Raw genomic sequence first — 22,170 nt, 5'->3', positions numbered from 1 at the left:
CCTTTTTTTTTTTTTTTTCAATTAGCAATAATCGCGCCTCGGATAAACCTCATTGGCTACGATACTGCCACTGCGCAAAGCTAGCACCCATATTCCTATTCAGACAAGATGCCCAGCCCAGGATCTGGGATCAGCCTGAGCCTCTTTGGGGCCCCTTCAGTCTATCCCACACCCACTCAACAGGCCAATCACAGCACCCTGCTCCATGGATGCCAGGTCCTGGCCCTGGGCAGAAACTTCCGTTTCAAGGTGGTTTGCAAGGTTCCCACCATAGGATTGTGGCAGGTGGTGCTGGGCAGAGTCGGCGTCTAGGGAGGGCAGTGGCTCCAAAGCCTGGGGAGTGAGGATGGAGTCTGAGCCACTCGGCCTGGATTAGAGTCTTGCGTGTGTCGTGTGGCCCCAGGCCAGCCACTAGCCCTCTCTGAACCTCACTGAGGCTCACTGAAATAGGTCAATAGGACAGCCATATCGCTCAAGGGCATCACGTGAGTGTCTGGAAAAAACGGGCCAAGTGTGCAGTGAACAACAGCCAGCCGTCCTGGAGGCAGTTGTCAGTCTTCTCTGTAAGAGGAGGCAGCTGTTCCTGCTTCTCCCTGGGAACCAAACCTGGGGGCCTGCCTCAGGCCCCCCAGGAGCAGCAGTGGGGGTCTAGCCACCTGGGCAAGGCTGTCCTCCACCAGACCGTCCTGCCAGCCAGGCCTCAGAGCCCCAGCCTCAGGGCATCCTTGCATCTGCTTCCTGTCCTTCAAGGGCAGCTCTGTGTCCGGGGCTGGCTTAGGGGCACGCAGAGGCAGCTCCATCTTCTCCTTGAGAGTCCCAAGTGTGCCCATGTCAGCTCCCTCGCCTTTTTCCCAGGATATATTCACCATCAGGGCCTCGTGTGGAGACACCTCCTCTGGGAAGTCTGCTGGGCTGGTCCACTGCCAAACCTGGAGGGGAGGGCGGGGTCAAGGCTGTGGGCGGGGCCTTACTGCTCATCCACACAAGGATGGACTGGACCAGGTCCTTTCTGGCTAAATTCTCTAAAATCCTGAGGCCAATTCAAGGATCAATAGGAAGGGCTCCCCATTTCTCTTTGGAAAACTGTCTCTCTTCCTCTGATGAGTGATGTGGTTGCGCAGGGCAGTAGCCCCAGGCTGGTTCTTGCCGACAGCATGTGATCCTGGCCCAGTCAATCAGAGCATTCCAGCCCCCTGGTTCCAGTGATAGGCTCATGGATGGGCATGTGACCCAAGCTGGGCCAATCAGTGATGGCCCAGAATTTTGCTGCAGTTAATGGGAAAAAGGGATACCCTGTGTCCACAAGAAGAAGGCTGAACCTGCCTGGAAAAGAAGCCTGCAGGGAAGCTAGCACCCCAGAGAGATGGAGTCCCAGTTCCTGGATCCAGCCATACCTGAAGCCCACAACCTTAGAAGTTTTTTTTTTCCATCAGGTTATGTTGTGAAGTCACTTGAGTTCTGTTTCTGCTACTAGGAAATGATCCACATGAGGGTCACTTTGGGCTTCTATTTGCTTGTCTATAAAATAGGGTAGGTTTTCTTTTTTTTTTTTTTTGAGTCCTTGCACCAGTGGTTTGGAAAGAATAAAATGAGTTAATGCATGGCCATGACTCTTCAGAGTGCTAATCCAGATACGGACCCAATAAACAAGACTTGGAATTAGAAAGAGGGGCCCTTACCTGCTTCCCCTGGCTGCCAGAGAACTTGATGGCAGTGCTGGCACCAGGTGTGGGCAAGGGTGGGCACAGGTGCCTTACAGCCCTGGGGAGAGAGGGGAACTGGTCAGTGCTTCTGTTTGTTCTTACTTTTAAATTGTTCTGATTTATTTTTGTCATCTCCATTAGGTTACAATAAGGGGAGTGAAGATGTGGCTGAGGGGTCAGAGCGGAGGGAAACGGACAGACCCAGGTTGAAATTCCAGCACTGTTGGATGCCCTGGGCCTGACTGTCTGGGCCTCAGTTTCCTCATTTTGAAAGTGGACATAAAAACCTCTTTGGGGTTAACAATTATTATTATTCATACTATCACTATTACAGATCATCTCAGGGGAGGGGGTGCAAGTTACCTGTTCAAGCTGAGGTACCCAAAGATTCCCAGGAGAAGGATGCTCACGAAACTCCCCAAAGATGCGAGGAAGATGGACAAGTCGGACAACTCAGAAACCTGGACTTCTAGGAGCAGAAGAGCTTGGGCTGAGGCAGACACACCTTCTGCCTCTCGTTGAGGGGGGCACTGGCAGGGGCGGGCCCTCCATCCACTCACTGCTGACCCTGGCGCAATGCGAGCCGCTCCGAGCCTCAGTTTCCTCCTCTGGGAAGTGGGGCCCGGCCTGCCCTGTGACTGTGGGATAAAACCCTGCACACACTAAATGCTCAGGACACCGTAGCGCCAACCACCCACAGGTGGGGCTCGTGCGGTGGCCCCCCTGGACCCAGACCTGCCCACCACACACCTAGTCTGACTCACTGCTTCTTTTATAACCAGATTCCACTGCAAGGACAACAGGTAGGGACTATGGCAAGAACAGGGGTCATTCGGTCCCCAAATCTCCCACTTCCACATGCCCCAAGACAACAGAGCCCACCGACTTCCTTATGCTTGCGATGAGAGATGTTCATTCATATTCATTCATTCCCTCAATAAATACCCACCCCTGCTCTCTCCCTCTCCCCAGTAGCTCCAAGGTTGGGGGAGGCAGAGCCCAGAAAGACACCCCCAGCTGCTCCCAAGGTGTCAGGCCAGGTAGGCGGGGCAATCACAGCTGGAGGGGAGGGGGATGCCCCAGGAGGAAGTTTGGAAGGCTTCCTGAAGGAGACAGCGTTTGAGCTGAGTTATGAAGGATGAATAGGAGTTTGACAAGGAGGCCAAACATTCTAGGCAGAGGCCTGCAAGGGCAAGAACATGGGAGTGTGAGAAAAGATTTATGGGAAGAAGATACAGCAGAGGAAGCTGGTGAAGGAGGCGGGAGCAGGTCAGCCTGTGACTTGCTCCTGAGGGAGATTCATGGGGAGCAATGGAAATTTGGAGGGTCAGGGCAGAAATGCTTGTTGATGTGGGATGTGGGGCAGTGCATGCTGGGTGAATACAGGGTGCACCTCCCACCCTCCTCCAATCCGGCTTCCCTGGGGGCTCAGATGGTAAAGCATCTGCCTGCCGTGCAGGAGACCCATGTCCTATCCCTGGGTGGGGAAGATCCCCTGGAGAAGGAAATGGCAACCCACTCCAGTACTCTTGCCTGGAGAATCCTATGGACGGAGGAGCCCGGCAGGCTACAGTCCATGGGGCTGCAAAGAGCTGGACACGACTGAGCGACTGTCACTCACCCCCTCACTCACCGATGGTGAAATGCAGGGGCTGGCTCCAGGCGCCCCTCCACTTGGCTGTGTCTGCGCGAACCTGCACCTTGTAAGCTGTGCCAGCCCGCAGGCCTTGGAGGGTGACCTGGGTCTCTGTGGGCTTCACGTGCAGCTCTGTGAATGGGAGGCAGCCTTGAGTCCCCAGACCCCCTTTATTCTGGGCTCTGCCCTGGGAGGTGAGGATGGGGGTGGGCACTCACAGAAATTTTGTGGAAAACTCTTCCCTAAATGCACCCATTCACCTCAAGTTTATTTGGAAAACTATTCTTCATCAAAATCTTCAGCAAATGATGCTGTTTTTCTCAAATTCTGACCAATATACCCTTCCCCCACTCCTAGCCCGTCTCTGGCAGCCACATGCGCCTTCTCCTCAGAGCCCCCTAAAGGCAACAGGTCCCACCGTCAACCTCAGGGCCTTTGCACTGACACCCTGGCCACCCTTTCCCCGGATGACTACATGGTTTCCTCCCTCACATCTTTCCCATCTTTCAGGTCAGGGTCAGGGTTACCTTTGTCTAAGTTGTTCCCCGCCCAGTGTCCCCAGCACCTCAGCACACAGTAGAACCTCAACAAGTGTTTGTGGAATGGGCTGACTTAAAAAAAAAAAAGCACCTTATAAAAATCTTTAAAATGAGAATACAGTTGGTGGTGGTTGTCCAGAAGAAAAAAATTCCTAGAACCCTAAATCCGTATTCTTTGTAAATATCCAAGAGGACTATTCTTCAAAAGAAATTTCAGGGAAGTCGGTACATTTGGCTAAATGGGCAGTTGGTGCATGAATCTTTAGCAATTTGGCTTTTGGCAAATCAGTTTTCAGCAAATGGGGCTGCTTCTGGCTGTGCTGGAATGCATCACCAACTCCCATTAGGCTTCATTTATCCCCTCTAAATCTAGCTGTTGGAGATGCAAGAGATGAGTGTTCCATCCCTGGGTTGGGAAGATCCCCTGGAGTAGGAAATGGCAACCCACTCCAGTACTCTTGCCTGGAGAATCCCACTGACAGAGGAGCCTGGCAGGCTACGTACAAAGAGTCGGACACAACCAAGCGACTGACAGAGCCTGCAGGAGTGCGCACACTCCCTCCAAACATCACAGGGTGGCCAGACTGGCGGCAGGGTGTCTATGTCTGAATCTGGAGAACCCCTATCCCCCATCCCCCATCCCATCCCCCCATTCCCCATCCCCCATGCCCCATCCCCCCATCCCCCATCCCCATCTCCCATCCCCCATCCCCATCCCCATCTCCCACCCCATCCCCATCCCCCATCCCCCATCTTCCCATCCCCCCTCCCCTCCCCTTGGCATCATGCCTTGCCCTGGGCTGGGCATGTGCAGAGAAGGCAGGAAGTAAAGCCACGGTCTTGCTAGCCTGGCCTGTTGCTGCAGGAGATGGATGGGTGAGGCTGTATCTGCAATACTGTGCTAACCAGTGGGAGAATGAGGCTCCCAGTGCAGGAAATGACAGGAAGATCCAGCCTTGGTGAGACCTGCCCTGTACATCCTCATTTCTTTCCCTCTTATGGGGCAGGAAGGGACACCTGAGTTCAAATCCAGACTTGCTTAACCTTTGGGCAGCTGAATCCCTCTGCAGGCCTCAGTTTCCCCGTCTGTGGAATGGGGACAGTCATTCCTGCTCCGTGGGAGTTGCCATCAGGGCCAATCAAATGATGAATCCAACTCTATCATTTTATGGGTGAGGAAACCGAGGCCCAGAGAGGGACACTGAGGTGCCCAGGGTCACACAGCAAGGCAGACCCCAGCCCAGACCCCTTCCTCCCCCAGCCAGGCCCGTGCGGCCTCACCTACCAGACGCTTGGTTGCTGTCCTCCTCCTGGAAGTACACAACGTACTCCTTCAGGACGCCAGGGCAGGTGCTCAGCAGAGATGGTGTCCAGTCCACAGACACCGAATCCTGGCTGAGCTTCCTCACCGACACGTGCTGTGGGCTTCCGGCCGCTGAGGCTGCAATCACAACACAGCCATGGTCACTTCCTAGGGTGCTGGCTCAGCACGTTCTGCCTGCCTAGCTGGTACCGTCCAGAGACCCAGGGAGCCGTGACCACCAAGTCAAGTGGGCCTGGGTTCAAGTCCTCGCCGCACTACTCTAGTACCATCACTTCCCCTCTCTGAGCCTCAGTTTTCTTACTTATAAAATGGGCAGTGCCTCTTTGGGTGTCTTAGAAGTCGACTGAGTTGACTTTTTTGGTTTTTTTTTTTTTTTTTTTGCCTCTCCATGAAGCATATGGGATCTGAGTTCCCTGAGCAGGGATTGAACCCACACCCCCTGGAGTAGAAGCAGAATCTTAAGCACTGAACCACCAGGATGTCCTGACTGAGCTGACTTCCAAGTGTCTGGCTCTTGGCCAGCACCTGATAGGAGTAGGTGCCTCTAAATGGTATTGCCCATTCCTTATACCCAAGGACCGCTGCTGAGTCCCCAGCGGAGGCCACCCTGCAGGACTGGGCCACTCACCATTGCCTCCAAAATGGTAGGTGGACAAGACTGTAGACCAGGAGGTTAGCTTCTCCGGGTGTGCAGAGGCAAAGATGGCGATGTGGTAACATGCCTTCTGTGCCAGTGCTCCAGATTCTTGGCTCCAGCTGTGAGTTGCTGGAAGGATTAGCAAGGGTCAGGCCAGTAAATAGATTGTGTCCCCACCTTTGCACCTGTGCCATCTACCAGGAACTTTCAGAGCACTCCTACTCATGCCTCAAAACCCTTGCACCAATGTGCCTTCCTCCAGGATTCCTTCGTTTTGCCCTCTCCCAAAGCATCCCCATCTTCTCCAGCACAGCTCTTACTCCATGGTGCCAGGGGTGTCTGTGTCCAGCCTGTCTCCTCTGGCTGGAAGCTCTTGGAGGGCCAGGCTAAGACTGAGGATTTGGGGGGACCTGGCAAGAACAGGGCAGAGAGCAAGAGGCTGCCTAGGCCATTCAGCACCCCCTCTTTCCCTCCAGAGGCCTCATTAATTTGCCACTAGCATCTTGCTAGTTGCCACCTTTCCTGGCACCAGTGAGTGTTTAACAAACACCCTGGGACGTGAGACTCATTTCCTGCCAGGGTGCAACCTGCCCAGGGCTGAGCCCTGGCAAACCAGGAAACTGGCAGCAGGAAACTCCAGACTTGCGTGAGTAGGAGGGTCTGACAGGTCTTGGCCTGTCCCCACTTCTGTGTGACCTTGAGCAAGTAGCAAGACCTCTCTGGGCCTCAGATACCCCACATGGAGGATGCCTGTAAGTTTGAGTTGACTGGGAGCTCTAATGGAGGATGCAGGGTAACCAATACTACCGTACCCATTCCAGCAGCGTCTGCGTCCTGGGGTGCCGTCACGATGCAGGCGGCAAGGTTCTCCTCCTGGCCCTGGAGCTGCCACTCAATGCAGTACCTCATTCCCTGGGCCCGGGCTGGCCAATGCATGGTGGTCCCGTTGGCTCCCGCACTGATATTCAGAAGCCCTGGTTCTGGAAGAAAACAAGGGCGGCACATCAGACCCGCGATCTTATGCCCCGCCCCCAACCACCCACCCAAGGCTCTGAGAGCCCATCCCACTGTCCTGACAAACTCTAACCCCCAGGGGGCCGGGAGTGTTTGGATCTGACTCTGTCTCCCCACGCTGGGGGCTGCCGAGTTGAGGGCTGAGCACCAAGGGGACAGCAGCAGCCGTTTGAATGAACCGAGTCCTCCCCCAGCCTGACCACGTTTCTCTGCCAGGATGCCTACCATCACAGCTCCCAATGCTGCCACTTCTACCCTGCCAGGCTGGTTAGCAGACGCTCCAGCAGATGCCTGGCCGCCCACCACCCGCCTCGCGCTGCGGCAGTGGGTGGCTTGGTGGTGGAGGGCCTCCTCGTCGGACCAGCGCTCAGAGGACACACCCACTCAGCCCTCTGGGGCTCATCTCTGCCACTCCCTACAACAAGGGTATCAGCACCAGGCTGAGAGGTGGGTACTGCTTCCAGTTCTAGAGAGAGCAGCTATCATTGATTGAGTTCTGACTGTATGCCTCAGGCCAGGGCTGTTTTACAGTCACCATGATCAATGATATAAATCATATCAATATCATGCCGCATCATATCAAATTATATCAATGATATGAAAACTGAGGCTCAAAGACAGAGAGCCACCAGCTCAAGGTCACATAGCAAGGCCATGGCCCAAACCAGACGAGGAACTGACAGACTCTCTGATGTGCCACCCTGGCAAGTGGCTGCATCTGTCTGAGCCTCAGTCATCCCATCTCTGAAATGGGCATCATCATAACCACCCTACTGGGTGCTCAGCAGGATCATGAGTAAGGTGAAACAATCAGGGCACTTATCTCAGGCATGAAATTTAAGGAGGTGTCAAAGAATTCGGTTATCAGTATCAATGCTCTTTTAATGCAATATTTTTTAAAGACAGAAATGAGTGGAAAAATATGTACTGAGTACCATTCAGGGTTGCCAAACAATGGAAACAGCTTAAATGTTCATCAGTGGAAAAACAGATAAAGGAAATGTGGCCTGTCCACACAGCGCAATATTTCTCAGCCATAAAAAAGAATGAAGCATGCCACGCGATACAATGTGGTTGAATCTTGGAGACATCAGGCTGAGTGAAAGAAACCAGACACAAAAGATCACAAAGCATGTGATCCGTTTCTATGAAAAAGCCCATGAAAATCCACAGAGAAAGGAGAGCAGCGATCATCAGAGGCTGGGGGAGGGCATGGGAAGGCACTGCTAATGGGGACAGGGTCTCCTTTTGGGGGTGATGAAATGTCTGGAACTAGATGAGGTGAAATGCTGTGAATACGATTAGTGCGCCAAAGTGGGCTTGTTAACACGGTTCATTTTGACATGTGAACCTTTCCTCCATAAAATGCGTATGTACATACACATAAATCTTGATTTTTAAAATTTTAGATTAATTTTTTATTGGGGGTAATGCTGGTTTATACTGAAGAAGGCAATGGCACCCCACGCCAGTACTCTTGCCTGGAAAATCCCATGGACGGTGGAGCCTGGTGGGCTGCAGTCCATGGGGTCGCTAAGAGTCGGACACGACTGAGCGACTTCCCTTTCACTTTTCACTTTCATGCATTGGAGAAGGAAATGGCAACCCACTCCAGTGTTCTTGCCTGGAGAATCCCGGGGACGGGGGAGCCTGGTGGGCTGCCGTCTATGGGGTCGCACAGAGCCGGACACGACTGAAGCGACTGAGCAGCAGCAGCAGCAGCAGCTGGTTTATAATATATGTTTCGTGAGTACTACATTATATTTCAACTTCTGAATACCCTACTGTGTGCTCACCACAGGAAATTTAGTTTCCGTCTGTCACCATAGAGTTGGTCCTCTTTACCCCTCCCTCCCCCGTCTCTTCCCCTCTGGTAACCACTACTCTTTTCTCTGCCCCTGTGTTTGTTTTGGCTTGCCCATTTATTTATTTGGGTAGTCAGTTAGTTTGGTTTGTTGGTTGGTTTTTATATTCCACATCTGAGAGGAATTGTAGCGTATCTGTCTTTCTCCATCTGACTTATTTCACTAAGGATAATACGCTCCAGGCCCATGCCTGCCGTCACAAAATGCCAACATTTCACTGTTTCCACGGCTGAGCAGTTTTCCACTGCATACATGCACTGCGTCGTTTTGCCCCTTTGATGATCATTTAGGATGTTCCCATATCTTGGCTATTGTGAATAACGCTGCAATGAACATAGGGGTGCATATATTGTTTCCAATTATGTTTTTCTTTTCTCTGGATAAATACCCACAATTGCTGGATCATATAGCTCAGATGGTAAAGAATCTGCCTGCAATGTAGGAGACCTGGGTTTGATCCCTGGGTTGGGAAGATCCCCTGGAGAAGGGAATAACTACCCACTCCAGTATTTTTGTCTGAAGAATTCCATGGGCAGAGGAGCCTGGCACGTCCATGGGGTCGCAAAGAGTAAGACACGACTGAGCAACTAACACTTTCACTTTTCATGGTAGTTCTAGTCTTAATTTTTTGAGGAATCTACATACTGTTTGCCCTAGTGGCTGCACCAACTTACATTCCTACCAATAGCGTGCAAGGATTCCTTTTTATCCACATCATCGCCATTTATTTTTTCATTTATATGTAAATATATGTATATATTTAATATATGTACGTGCCTGCGTGCATGCTAAGTCGCTTCAGTTGTGGCCAACTCTGTGACCCTATGGACCATAGCCTCCCAGGCTCCTCTGTCCATGGGATTCTCCTGGCAAGAATACTGCAGTGGGTTGCCATGCTCTCTTCCAGGGGATCTTCCCGACCCAGGGATCGAACCTGCATTGGCAAGCAGGTTCTTTACCACTAGCACCACCTGGAAAGCCCTTAATATATGTATGCCTGTATATAAAGTGAACAAATTGCCTAGATTTTCAATGAAGACAGGATCAACCCTGTTCTTGTACAACCCTGCCTCATTTGACACTCTGATCCTGCCCCTGGTCCCAATAAAACTTTATTTACAAAAGCAAACATTTGACCTGAGCTGTAGTTTGCCCATGAGATTATTTTTTGAACTATTACATTATAACACTATGCCTTTTTAAAAACACTATGCATTTTTGATTACTAAGTTTTGATACGCTCCTAAATTAGACACCCCCTTAAATTTTTGTGCTTCGCTTGCCTCCCCTAGTCTGGCTGAGGTTCAGAGTATGTGCTCAGCTCCAAGGGGCCCTCCCGCCACCCAGCCAAAGGCACCTGAGTGGATGCAGGCAGGAATGCGCCATGTCTGATTGGGGCCGAGGCCAAAGCGATTCTGGGAAACGATGGTCAGATCGTAGGCAGCACTCGAGAGGACGAGCTTTCTCTTCAGGCGCAGAGTCTTCTTGGCCCTGGTCTTACATGGGCAGGACAGCATGTGGAGATGGATCTTGTAGGTCACCTCCATGCCAGGGTCAGGCCCAAGGCAGCCTTCTGGAAGCTCCAGTTGGGGCAGCTGTTATGAGTGTGAGAGATGGTTTTCTGGGGACCTGAACATGCTCCTTGTCCCCATGGGTTGACATCAGGATTCAACCCATGAACACAGACTCATCCACAGGCCCAGGTGATGACTTGAGCAAAAATTTACAAACTAGTAAACCTCAACGCTGGCAAGACTGTCGGGAAACTGTCTCTTTCACTGATTGTTGGTCTGGGCGAAGGGGGAAATAATTTGCCAAAACCCAGTAAAAGCCAGGAAAAAAAAAAGTTTCCATCTTTGAATCCAATTACCTCAAGTCTGGAAATTTTTTCTAAGAAAAAGGATTCAACTTATAGGAAACCTAGGAAGAGAAGGAGCTTCCCTATAACTTTACTGTGACAGGTCACTGGGGATCTGGCTGAATCAGTTATGGTGAAATCAGGGGTTGAAACATATGTTTTTGCCCTTGACTCAGGCAGGAGACTTTCCCTCTGTACCTCAGTTTCCTTCTCTGTAAAATAGGTACATTTGACTTACATACTTAATGAGTTGTTTGGGGGACTTCAAAGAAATTATCTCCCATCCAGACCAACTACAGTCAACTACTTCCTGGCCTCCCAGCTTCCACCTGAGCCCCCCACAATTTATTCTCCCGATGGCCACCCCAGGGAGCCTGCAAACACCTGAGTCCAGCCATATTCCTCAGCTCGCACACCTACCATGGTTCCTGATTACCTTCAGATTTCAACCTACAGTCTTTCCGGTCTCAGTCACCTTCACGGTTTATCTCCCTGAGCTTTACACATTTCCACTCTAGCCTCTGGCTTCCTTCTCCCTCTTCCCAGGCTAGCCCACAGCCCAGTGACAACCCTGTTACCTGCTCATGTAAGGCCACCTGCCTCCTCCCATCTGGGCAAAGCTGCTCTGCTGAGAACCTCACCTCAGCCTGTGGAGGGGTTTCTGCAATGAGACAGCAAGATGGTGACACTGGGGGTGGTGCCCTTGCTCACAACCTCCTGCAGACCCTGGATGGAGACATGGGGCCTTTTCCCTCCCTCCCATGAAACACGGGATTCCATGGGTTACATAGTTTTCAGAATCTGCAAACATGGAGATCCACCTCATGAGGGTGAATATGCTTGATGCAATTGGCTAAAAATGGTTCAAATGGTCAATTTCGTATCATGTCCTTTTCCAAAATACTACAGATTTTTTAGACAAATCTGGAAACAACGACTGGAGCTGTTTCCCAGCAGATACACTCTTGGGCTGGCAGGAGGAAGCTCCAGTTCAAAGGGTGGGGGCCAAATATTGACAGTCACCCCATCTCTCCCTTGCACCCCCACCTTGGGCTACATCTCCACTCTGGAACTGCCCAGGCTCCAGCTTCCTGTGTTGTTTGGGAAAATCCATCTTCACAACACAGCTACACGCACCCATCAGCTCCCTGTTCAGCTTTCAGAGAACAAACCCCACCAAACTAACCGGAAGGAGAGAAGGACTGAGAAATGTTTTCTTTTTAGATTAAGGGTTGGCTGCATTTTATAAAGTGAAACTCGTTCACTGCCCTGTCACCTGGCACCAGTTTTCCCTAATTTCTCCTGACACCTTGTTTCTAACGCCCATCACCTTATTGCTAACACTCACCACCTTACTTCTGATCCCACTACCATCTTTCAGATGCTTGTCTCCCTTCCTGTGGCCCAGGGTTTTCTCACCAGGGGGGATGCACACAGGGCTGCTCCAGCTGCTCCAGGGACCTCCGGGGACCCCTGGCCCCAGACGCCGCCGCAGCTGGAATTCCTGGGCCATGTCCATCTCCAAGGGGCAGAGGCATGACTCTGAGGAAAAGCAAAACAATCTTCAGGCCAAGGGCCTGTCCCAAAGCTAGGAGTTCCCAGAGCTTGGGATGGTCACTTAGCCACTATGTACACATTAAGCACCAACTGCATGTGCACTTATTGAGCATCAACGGTGTCCATGCACTTATTGAGTGCCAACTGTGTTCATGCATTTATTGAGAGGTAACTGCGTGCCAGACCCTGGGGACAAGGACAGTCAGAATAGGCCAGGTCCTGTGCTCTGGTGCCTCAAGGATCACCCATTTCTTACACTGTCCGGGCTTTGCGTCTCAGCAATACCATTCCTTGGGATGTGACCTTGGCCTTATTGGGCTTCTCAAGCCCAAGCCTGTGTTTCCTCCCCTGTGAAATGGGAATCATCCAGTATTGAACTACAAGGGGGCATAAACAAGTCTATAAAGAATTTAGCACTGGGCCTACGACACAGAGGGGGCTTCTCCAGTGGCTCGGCAGTAAAGAATCTGCCTGCAATGTAGGAATTGGAGGAGATGCAGTTTTGATCCCTGAGTTGGGAAGATCCCATGGCGGAGGGCTTGGCAATCCACCCAGTATTCTTGCCTGGAGAATCCCATGGATGGAGGAGCCTGGTGGGATACAGTCCATAGGGTCACAAAGAGTCAGACACAACTGAAGCGACTTAGCAGTAGCACACAGTGGGTGCCTAATTAATGCTAACTTGCTGCTGCTGTCATTATTCAGTATTATTCTCACCGAAGCCAGCATCATCCTGACGTCCACAGTCACCCTAAAATGAGATCATATTTATACATGATTTTACATTTGGTGTTGAAAGCATTAGTTAGCTCTTTTGAAATCTTCAACAATTATTTTGCTAAATGCCACATAGAGCCCTGGATTGGATCTGGGAACAGTGAGAGGACATCCTTGCAAAAGCAAATGAAGGATTTCCATAGTGACCCCGTGCTTAGGAACCCGCCTTCTAACTCAGGGGATGCAGGTTCAATCCCTGGTTTGTGTGAGCAAGGGCAGTCATAATCAGATCTTCAAGTCAGAGGCTAACTATGGGGCAAGAGTGGAGGCCAGGTGGAAGGGGTGATAGATACAGAGACTGCAAAGCTGATGGGGGAAATGTGAGGGGGCCGGGTGCCCTGTGCAAACCGCTGGTCTGGGGAATAAACTCACCAGCTTCCACGGGCTGCCAGGTGTGCGGTGCCGGAACTGTACCTCGGCACCATCCTGGCGGGCTGGGGTCTCCCACTCCATACGCAGCTTCCCTGCTGACTTGGACACCTTGATGTTTCCTGGGGGAGGGTCGTATTTAACTGGAAGCAGAGGTGGGGTTTGGGGAAGGGAAGCAAGTGTGTGTGAGTTGTTGGTTCTGAAAATCCCAGAAAACCTGCATGTGATCCTCCTGGTCCAGAGAAAGCCCCAAGGCCCACCCTAGCAAGACCCCTCTACGCCTGGGGTTCTATGAGTCAGGGTCAAGATTTATACACAGGATCCTGTTAGTAAAAATAGCTTTAAAATATTAATACTCATTGCTGGCAAAGCTCTGGTGAGACATACTTCTGTAAATTGCTGATGAGAGGGTAATCAACTGGTTCTGTGTTCCTGGAGGACTACTGGGGAACTCTTGCTAACCTTTTAAACTCACTTCAGGGAGCCTGACCTAAGGAGAGACATCTGTCACCCTTCCTGTCTTTTGGTCATATGGTGTTTGATTCTACCTCACGGCCTTGGCACTTGCTGCCTGGACCAAACTTCCCTATCTTTATTGCTGCTGGACCTTTTCCATCCTTCAGAGACTCAGCCTGAACCAGGGGCCTTCCTGATCTGCCAGCAGTATCTCATCATGTGTAATGGTCATGCCCTATCCATCACCCTACTTGAATCTGGGCTCCATGAAGCAGGGATAGGGTTGGGAGTACGGTGAGGAGAGTGAGGCAGGGTTGTACAAATACAGGGTCAGAGCCTCTCTTTATTTAAAATCTTGATATTTTGTTTGTCATGGTTTCATTTTTTTTTTTTGCATCAATATCGATTTTTTTGAACATTGAATCATGATACCGTTTATCTTGACTACTGAGATTTTTCACCACTGCCCCTCCTTAAATTTTGTGGCCAAGGAGGGTGCCTCATTCACCCCTCCCTCACAGTGGCTGCTCAATACATCTAAACCAAGGGTGTGTTGTTGGTTAACAAAAACAGATTTTAAAGACCCAACAGGATCTTGGGAGCATTACGGTATCAAGGAGAAACCAGAAGCTACCTAAATGTCCAGCAGTAGGGGATCGGTAAGGGGCCCATGAAAGACTCTGCCAAGTCATAGGGCAGTGTTGGATAGGAAAACAGCTGGCACTATCCAACCCCTTGCCAGAGACCCAGAATCCCCCGCACCCTGGCTCAGGTCTTGGCTTGGGGACCAGAAGCTTCTCTGGGTGAGGAGAGGGTCGTGGGGAGGAGAGCAGGGTGCTGACCCGAGCTGTAGAGGTTCAGAGTAACATTGGGGGACTTCTCTGTCCGGTTGGCGGCCCGGGATTCCACCCAGAGAGTGACATTGTGGAGCACGGATATGCCATCCTGGTCGGAGAACTGCAGCTTGGTGGCTGAGCCTGTGGCAAAGAAGCAGCAGCGGCCAGACTGGAGGCTGCAGGAAGGAAAGTGTTGGTGCTGAGTCTCGGCGGCCGCAGTGGATGACGTGCATCATATCCCACTGTCCTTTCCTGCCCCTTTCACCTCCCCTCCCCAGCCTGGGGGCTTCTCGGGGATCAGCCTGGGACTAAGGGTGTTAGAGGACCCCAGAATCTCCTAACAAGGCCTGTCACGGAGGGAAGGAGGAAATGCATGGGTGGATGAGTGAATAGAAGTATGAGTCAGTGAGAGGGCGAGGGTGAAGGAAGGACAGAGGGGTCCTAACTGCTGCCCAAACTGGGTACCCACCTTGCTGAGCGCCCACAACACAGAGCCCCAGCTGAGGCTCAGGAAGGGGCACAGATCCTGAGAGCAGAGGCGGGGATTGGTGGAGCAAAGGGTAGGGTCCTCACCAGCATCTGAGGAAGTGGATGACTCCAGCTGCAGGGCCCTCATACTCCCAGGAACATTCATAACCAGCGCTGCTGGACAGCCGGTAGCAGCTCAGGGCCCGGGGGCCTGAAGCTGAGCCTGGAGGTTTGAGAACAGGCTACTGTGTCAGGGAGGGGGCGTCCCCAAACTGACACAACTCAGGGAGGTATCTTCGTGACACTTATGTAACCCAGTAGGACCTCAGCTTAAACACGCTGTGGCTTCCAGCACCTTCCACTGCCCTTCCCACCTGTCTCCTGCCATCTCCACAGCACTCCCTGCTCCAGCCACTTCAGCCTCCTCCCTGGTGTTCAAACATATCAGACTCGCTCCTACCTTGGGGCCTTCGCATGGGCTGTGCCCTCTGCCTGAAATGCCCTTGCCCCAGATCGTCACATTCCAATTTCTCCTTCAGGGTCACTGCCTCAAACACTAGCTTATTTGAAGCTGTCCCTTCCCTCTCCACCTCCCATTCTGCTCTGTTTATTGCATAGCATATCACTATACACAGGATACGCATTAGTGTGACTGTCGTCCGCCCCCTGCACTAGGCTGTGGCCCCAGGAGGACAGCTGGGTTCGCAGCTGATTCCTTCACATCCAGGACCGTGTCTGCACATAGTAACTGTTCAGTAAATATTTCTTGAACAAAAGAATAGATGAAATGCCTGCCCAGGGGCAGATTAGTGAATTTGTTATAAGCATGAGTGTTCCAGCAATGCTTGCTTCGGGGGAGGCAAAATGTTTAGCAGCTGCTTAACCCCCATGCTGACCAGTCGGGACAGACACACTCCTGTGACTCTGCTAGGGGGCAGACAAAGCTTACAGAGGTGGAAGACTGCACTGAGTTTGATGAGGACAGGCTGTCAGGATGTCAGGTCAGGGCTCCAAAGACCCCAGTCTTTGGCTGAGCAGGAAGGAGCTAAGGGAGGGGCTGCTAGGGAGGAGTCAGTCAGAGCCCAGCAGCAGCCCTCCCTCCCACGATGGGGAACGGCCCAGACCTGAGTCTGCATCTGGGTATGGTGGGTTCTGAAAACAGCATCCGACGGTACCGCAGGCTTCAGCTGCAAAGGCAATGAAGAGGTAATGGCAGTCTCAGCCTTTCACTGCCGACGGAGAGGCACTCACCCAGGGATCATCCGCACACCTGTCCACTTTCCCATCTATGCACACCCCACCCATCCATCCAGCTTTCTATCCATCCGGGCATCCTCCCATCCACTTATCTGTCCATCCAGTCATCTATCCGTCTTTCCATCTACCCGCACGTCCATCATCCATCCACCCACCCACTCACCTGTCCATCCATTCATCCATCCATCCACTCACCTGTCCATTTACTCACCCACCCACTCATCTGCCCAGCCATTCATCCACCCACTCATCTGCCCAGCCATCTGTCCATCCATGCACCCATCTGCTTCTCAGGCTGCTCTTCTAAAGCAACGCGGTGTCCTCTGCCCCCTCCCTTTTGCTGGTCTCTAGGCCTGCCTGACCTCCAGAAGTCCCAAAACCTTGCTGATCTCCAGCTTACAGAGAGGGCAACTGAGGCACAAGGAAGTTATCCAAGTTTATGGAACAGCAGAGTTGGGATGAGAGTCCAAACTTGGCTCTTAGAAAGGGCTGAGTCCTTTCCCGTTGGATTCCACAAGATGGAGAGAGAGTATGTATGTTACATACGCTAGACACATATCTATTATATACAGACTTGCTCTTTATCCCTTCCTTAGCTACTCCTCACCAAACTCTGGCAAGTGGGAAAGATTCAGAGATTTAGCCCACTCCACCCTGGTAGCTCAGCTGGTAAAGAATCTGCCTGCAGTTCAGGAAACCCTGCTTCGATTTCTGGGTCAGGAAGATCCCCTGGAGGAGGGCATGGCAACCCACTCCAGTATTCTTGCCTGGAGAAGCCCCAGTGGCAGCAGAGCCTGGCGGGCTACAGTCCACGGGGTCACAAAGAGTGGGACACGACTGAGTGACTAAGCACAAAGTACAAAAGACAAAATCCAGACGGGAGAGGAAACGCCCAAGTCTGACATTAGAAGTCCTAATTACTAATGTCCCATTTGACAGAGGGAAAGACTGAGGCACAAAGACACGGAACAAACCCTGGAACCGAGGCCACTAGCCCCCCACGTACACACAACCCCACCACCCCCAACAAGAAGAGGTGAATTGTCAGGGTAGGGGACTCACCGCCCTGTCTGTGGCACAAGAGGAGAAGGAAGGCAACCAGCCTGAACCCCCATTGTCCCATCCGGTCCTTGAAGAGAGCAGTAGCCCCAGATGAACTTCTGTGCTGCCGGTGAAGCCCTAGGCACCAGGTCCTTCCTCACCCAGGAACACGCTGAAGCTGATAAAGAAAGACTAGAGATTAAAAAAAAAAAGTTATGAAACACAGCCCCTCCCAGGGCAAGTCAAAGTGAAAGAGAAACCCAGGAAGTCAGCTTGGGGGTGGCGGCCTCATCTAGGCTACAAACCCACCTGAGCCCTATACCTTGAGCTCAACCCCCTGAGGGTCTGGGGTCTTCTCTGCTGGCTCCAGACGGGAGCCGGACACCAGGTGAGAGCCCCGTCGGTGGCCTGGGCCTCTGTGTGCTTGGCCAGGTCTCCAGCCTTCTCTGAGAGAAGGCAGTGGCAGCCCACTCCAGTGTTCTTGCCTGGAGAATGCCAGGGACGGGGGAGCCTGGTGGGCTGCCGTCTCTGGAGTTGCACAGAGTCGGACACGACTGAAGCGACTGGGCGGCAGCAGCCAGGCCTCTCTGGCCCACTTCTGAGATCCAGGAGCTCAATGAGAGGCCTGAGGCCTTTGGACGTCAGAGTCCACTCTCCCGAAAAATTGTTATGAAGTGCATTCTGTAGGCTGGACTGCTCTCCCCACCAAATGTCCACCTCATCATTTCCCAAACTCAAACCTCAGGGCACCCTGGGCCCCGTGTCCGAAGAGTTCCCTTGTTTCCTTCAGATTCGACTTAGCCTTTTCTCTATGTCTGTCTCTGGGCCAGAGACAGGGAGGCTGGGGACGGGGGTCGGGGGGTGTGGCTCAGTTTCTGATCTTCTCTCCCCACTGTCAACAAAGGTCCAGAATGTCCACGGGAAAGAGCTGTTTCATGCTACAAAAAGTGGATAGCACTCCCAAGCAGCATCCTGAGTGGAAAAAGTCAGACCCAGCAGCCCACATGTTGTACGAGTCTGTGTCTATGAAGCGTCCAGAACAGGTAAATCCAGAGTCAGAAGGTAGGATGATTGCCAGGGGCTGGGGGAGGGGATGAGGAGTGACCGTTCATGGGGATGGGGTTGCCTTTGGGGATGCTGGAAATGTTTTGGAACGAAATAGAGGTGATCATTGTACAATACAGTGAATGTTCTCAGTGCCCCTGAATTGTATATATTAACACAGTTCATTATATGTTGTGTGACTTTCACCTTAAAAAAAAAAAGCTGTTCTCAGAACCCAGGTGGACAAAAAACAGGATAATGGTCTCTCCTGGGGAAAAGCATCTGGGGAAACTGAGGCCCAGGGTGGGTGGGAGGAAGCACTTTTTCTGAGAGCCGGTTCCGAGAGGCAGCTGGGCCAGCCAGGGTCAGGCGCCCAGCAGGCCATGAAGTCAGAGCCACTGGAACAAAGAGGCAGTGTTCCAGGCCTGGCACAGTGGGGACGGAGACCCTGTGATCCTGTACAGAACAGCCTTCACTGGCAGCAGGGCCCAGGCCAGGCCAGGGGCGGAGTAGCTGTGATGTCTGGGGGAGGGGCAGAGACAGAGAGAGAAATGAGAGACACAGAGAGAGAGAAGTGTGAAGGCGGAAGAGACCACTGGAGATGGGGTCAATCAACGGGCCCCCTCTCAATGATCCTGAGACTCTTACCCCAGGTGCCCCGTTTCACAGATGGAAAAACTGAGTCCAGAGACACTCAGCCTACTCAGGGCCCTGGCTAGAGATAAAGACATAGGTGCAAACCCTGAGGCAGAGCCCCGCACACAGTGGGGCTGAGCTTCCAGGAGCAAGGCTCATGCCCTAGGGCTACCTCCTATCCCCAGGAAAGCCAGGCTTCCCAAGCTTCAGCTTCCTCATCTGCATATGGGCTAGAGTGAGGATAAATGGGGCTTCCCCAGGGGCTCAGTGGTAAAGAATCCACCTACTATACAGGAGACACAAGGGATGCGGGTTCCATCCCTGGGTCAGGAAGATGCCCTGGAGAAGAATGTGGCTACCTACTCCAATATTCTTGCCTGGAAAATCTCGTGGATGGAGGAGCCTGATGGGCTGCAGTCCATGGGGTCACAAAGAGTCAGACACAACTGCCCAACTGAGCACAGGGATAAACAAGGGTTGCTACCCACCAGACAGCCAGGACGGTTTGTCATTCTTTGGGGGCTCTCAGTGATCTCTGCTCTTATCACACCTCTTTCCCATCCCCCCAAAGGTAGAGCAGCCACTGAGAAAACCTCAAGGGGCTGGAGCAGAGCTGGACACAGATGCTTCCAGCTCCTTGGGGGTTAGGGGCTGGCTGCAGGAAGGGGCAGAGGTTGGGGGGGCCTCTGAGGGGGACCAGAGAGGGCTGCCCCGAGAAGGGAAGTCTTAAACTGGCTTTGTAGAGCTAAAGGGCATTCCCAACAGAGGTCAAAGGAGAAGCAAAAGTCGGGGACGCGCTTTGGGGAACACCAAGATGAACTGGCAGGTCTGGGGCTCCATGTGAGAGATGAAGATGGTGGAGTGGACCAGACGCTTGGCTGCTGGGCTGAAGGGCTGGGCTTCTTCCCAAGAAACTCTGGCGGCAGCATGAGCAGGACTCCAGCCACGTGTGAGGTGTTGTTTCCACCCTTATTGAGGTCGCAGTTGGAGGCTCACCCTGAGGTTCACGCAGCCTACCTTCCCCGTGTCAAATCTTTGTACACCCACCTCTCTTGGCCTGCCTGCCACCTACTTCAGGATGCCCTCCCAGCTGCCCCAGAAGCACAGCTGAGATACGCCCCCAGCGCCGCCCCACTTTCAGATGCCCCACAAAGTGAGGAGGGGCAGGAAGGAGAGGGTCATAGGCCCCCCCTGCCCAGGAAATGGTAACAGGAGGAACCGCAGAACTTCCCCACCCCCTCAGCTTCCGTCTTCTGTGGGGAGGGTGGGTAGTGACCTTTAGCCTGAGAAGAGCTGAGCTGCCCTCCGTGTGGTCAAGAGGTCTGATGCCCTTGAGGGGTATCTAAGGAGGATCTTGAGGGATGAGTAGGAGTTGGCAAGGGAACGATCCATCAGCTCTTGTAACAAACACATTTATTAATAAGAACATTTTTTCACCAATAAGAGCATTTTTCATTCACTCAGCCAGGACTTTCTGATGCCTCCAGAGGATTATTTGAGGATGTTTTAAAGGATACATAGTGGTGACCAGAGGAGCCTGGAGGGCTACAATCTCTGGGGTTGCAGAGTCGGACGCAACTGGGTGACTGAGCACAGCACGTGACGGGTCTTAGCAGAGGCATGTATGTGTGTGCTAAGTCGCTTCAGTCGTGTCTGACTCTTTACGACGCTATGGACTGTAGCCCACCAGGCTCCTCTGTCTGTGGGATTCTCCTGGCAAGAATCCTGGAGTGGGGTGCCATTTCCTCCTCCAGGGAATCTTCCCGACGCAGGGATCAGAGGCGCACCTCTTGCGTCTCCTTCGTTGGCAGGCAGGTTCTTCACCACTAGTGCCACCTGGCAAAGGAGCGGCATGTGGGGTCTTTTTTCAGCTGTAGCGTGCGAACTCTTAGCTGCACGTGCAATAATGAGATCTAGCTCCCTGAAAGGATCGGATCCGGCCACCCTGCATTGGGAGCATGGAGTCTTAGCCACTGGAACCCCCAGGGAAGTCCCTTATTCATTCTTTTTTTTTTTTTTTAAAGAATACATATAAAGTGTGTGTGTTCGTTGCTCAGTCATGTCTGACTCTTTGCAACCCCGTGGGCTGTAGCCCCCCAGGCTCCTCTGTCCACAGGATTTTCCAGACAAGAATACTGGAGTGGGTCGCCATTCTCTTCTCCAGGGGATCTTCCTAACCCAGGGATTGCAGGCAGACTCTTTACCATCTGAACTACCAGGGATGCCCATTTACATACCCATTATTCACTCCCTGATGCCCCTCATGGAGACATTTGAAGAGGGTTTTGATGAATGTGTAGAAGATTGCAAGAAAAAAAAAACCGTTTATGTCCATTCAATAAATGATCTCTGATGTTTCTCAAAGAGAATTTGAAGTGGATTTTGAAGAATAGGTGTTCACTGTGGGAAAACTGCATTCAGTCAGTCCGTCAGTTTGCCGGTCAACAAATGCTCCCTGTTGCCCACTGAAGTGGTCTTTCGGGAAGGAGTTTTGTGAGGGAGTTCTTCAGAGGGATCAAGGACACTGAGATCTCTCTGGTGGCTTCCCCTCTGCTAGCTCCTCATCTGTCCACCCAACCACCTCTGGAACATGAGAGTCGCAGGCAGGAAGGCCAGCAGTCCCCAAGCAGCAGGGGGAAATAAACTTCAAGTGGCAGGCATTGTCTTCCGTCTCTACACAAAATTAAAAGAGGCTTCTTCCAGCTATGTGTTGACGGCACCTGGTTCTGCCTTGACCTAACCAATGCCTTTTTCTTACAGAGATGTTTTTCTTAAGCTTTGTTAATGAAACTATGTAATTGTCTTGGAATCTGCCTTTCTTTATCCACCTAAGACTAACTTATTTTACTCTTCTCAAATCTTGGGCTGATAATGGCTCAACAAGCCAGTTTTCCTGCCAGTTGTTTTATGGCTGGGGGATGACACACCTCATGTCATCCTATCTCGAAAATACATATTGTTGGAGAGGGGCCTGGGGAAACCCCCTCAGCTTTGAGGTGTCTCTCTTATCTGATTAATAGTTTTCTAACAGACATAAAACGCCTTGCTAAAAACTATCAAGGGGGCACTCTTTCTGTCCACTTCTGATGTCTATGTCAGAAGTTTTCCCTATCTCTATTATACTTTAATAAAACTTGGCTACACAAAAAGCTT

General features: G+C 52.0%; 2 protein-coding genes and 1 pseudogene across 7 annotated transcripts in view; 1 reads left to right on the top strand and 2 right to left on the bottom strand.

Annotated features, from left to right (window-relative positions):
- On the bottom strand, window positions 1-82 carry LOC114115118 (U4 spliceosomal RNA; annotated as a pseudogene).
- Window positions 83-414: 332 nt separating this feature from the next.
- IL12RB1 (interleukin 12 receptor subunit beta 1) lies at window positions 415-17,469 on the bottom strand. Its single transcript, NM_001317360.1, has 16 exons — window positions 17,359-17,469; window positions 16,164-16,226; window positions 15,145-15,262; window positions 14,578-14,747; window positions 13,283-13,422; window positions 12,851-12,884; window positions 11,996-12,118; window positions 11,155-11,237; window positions 10,076-10,313; window positions 6,652-6,819; window positions 5,831-5,968; window positions 5,164-5,319; window positions 3,337-3,471; window positions 2,067-2,172; window positions 1,680-1,761; window positions 415-929 (listed from the first exon to the last, which is right to left on the bottom strand). Exons 1-16 carry the CDS (start codon window positions 17,417-17,419, stop codon window positions 552-554), a joined length of 2,193 nt encoding a protein of 730 aa, NP_001304289.1. The 5' UTR covers window positions 17,420-17,469; the 3' UTR covers window positions 415-551.
- A 112-nt stretch (window positions 17,470-17,581) lies between these two features.
- Window positions 17,582-22,170, top strand: part of MAST3 (microtubule associated serine/threonine kinase 3) — a 49,537-nt gene continuing 44,948 nt past the window's right edge. For all 6 annotated transcript variants that reach the window (XM_042249637.2, XM_042249635.2, XM_042249634.2 and 3 more), the window contains exons 1-2: window positions 17,582-17,725; window positions 18,242-18,380. In XM_042249637.2, the coding sequence (XP_042105571.1) occupies window positions 18,249-18,380 (132 nt within the window). In that variant the 5' untranslated portion in view covers window positions 17,582-17,725; window positions 18,242-18,248. The remainder of the gene's footprint in view (window positions 17,726-18,241; window positions 18,381-22,170) is intronic.

This window comes from Ovis aries, chromosome 5 (genome assembly GCF_016772045.2).
Source record: "Ovis aries strain OAR_USU_Benz2616 breed Rambouillet chromosome 5, ARS-UI_Ramb_v3.0, whole genome shotgun sequence".
Taxonomy (NCBI): Eukaryota; Metazoa; Chordata; class Mammalia; order Artiodactyla; family Bovidae; genus Ovis; species Ovis aries.
The sequence above is the reverse complement of the archived record's forward strand: the minus strand, read 5'-3'. Positions and strand labels throughout refer to the sequence as shown.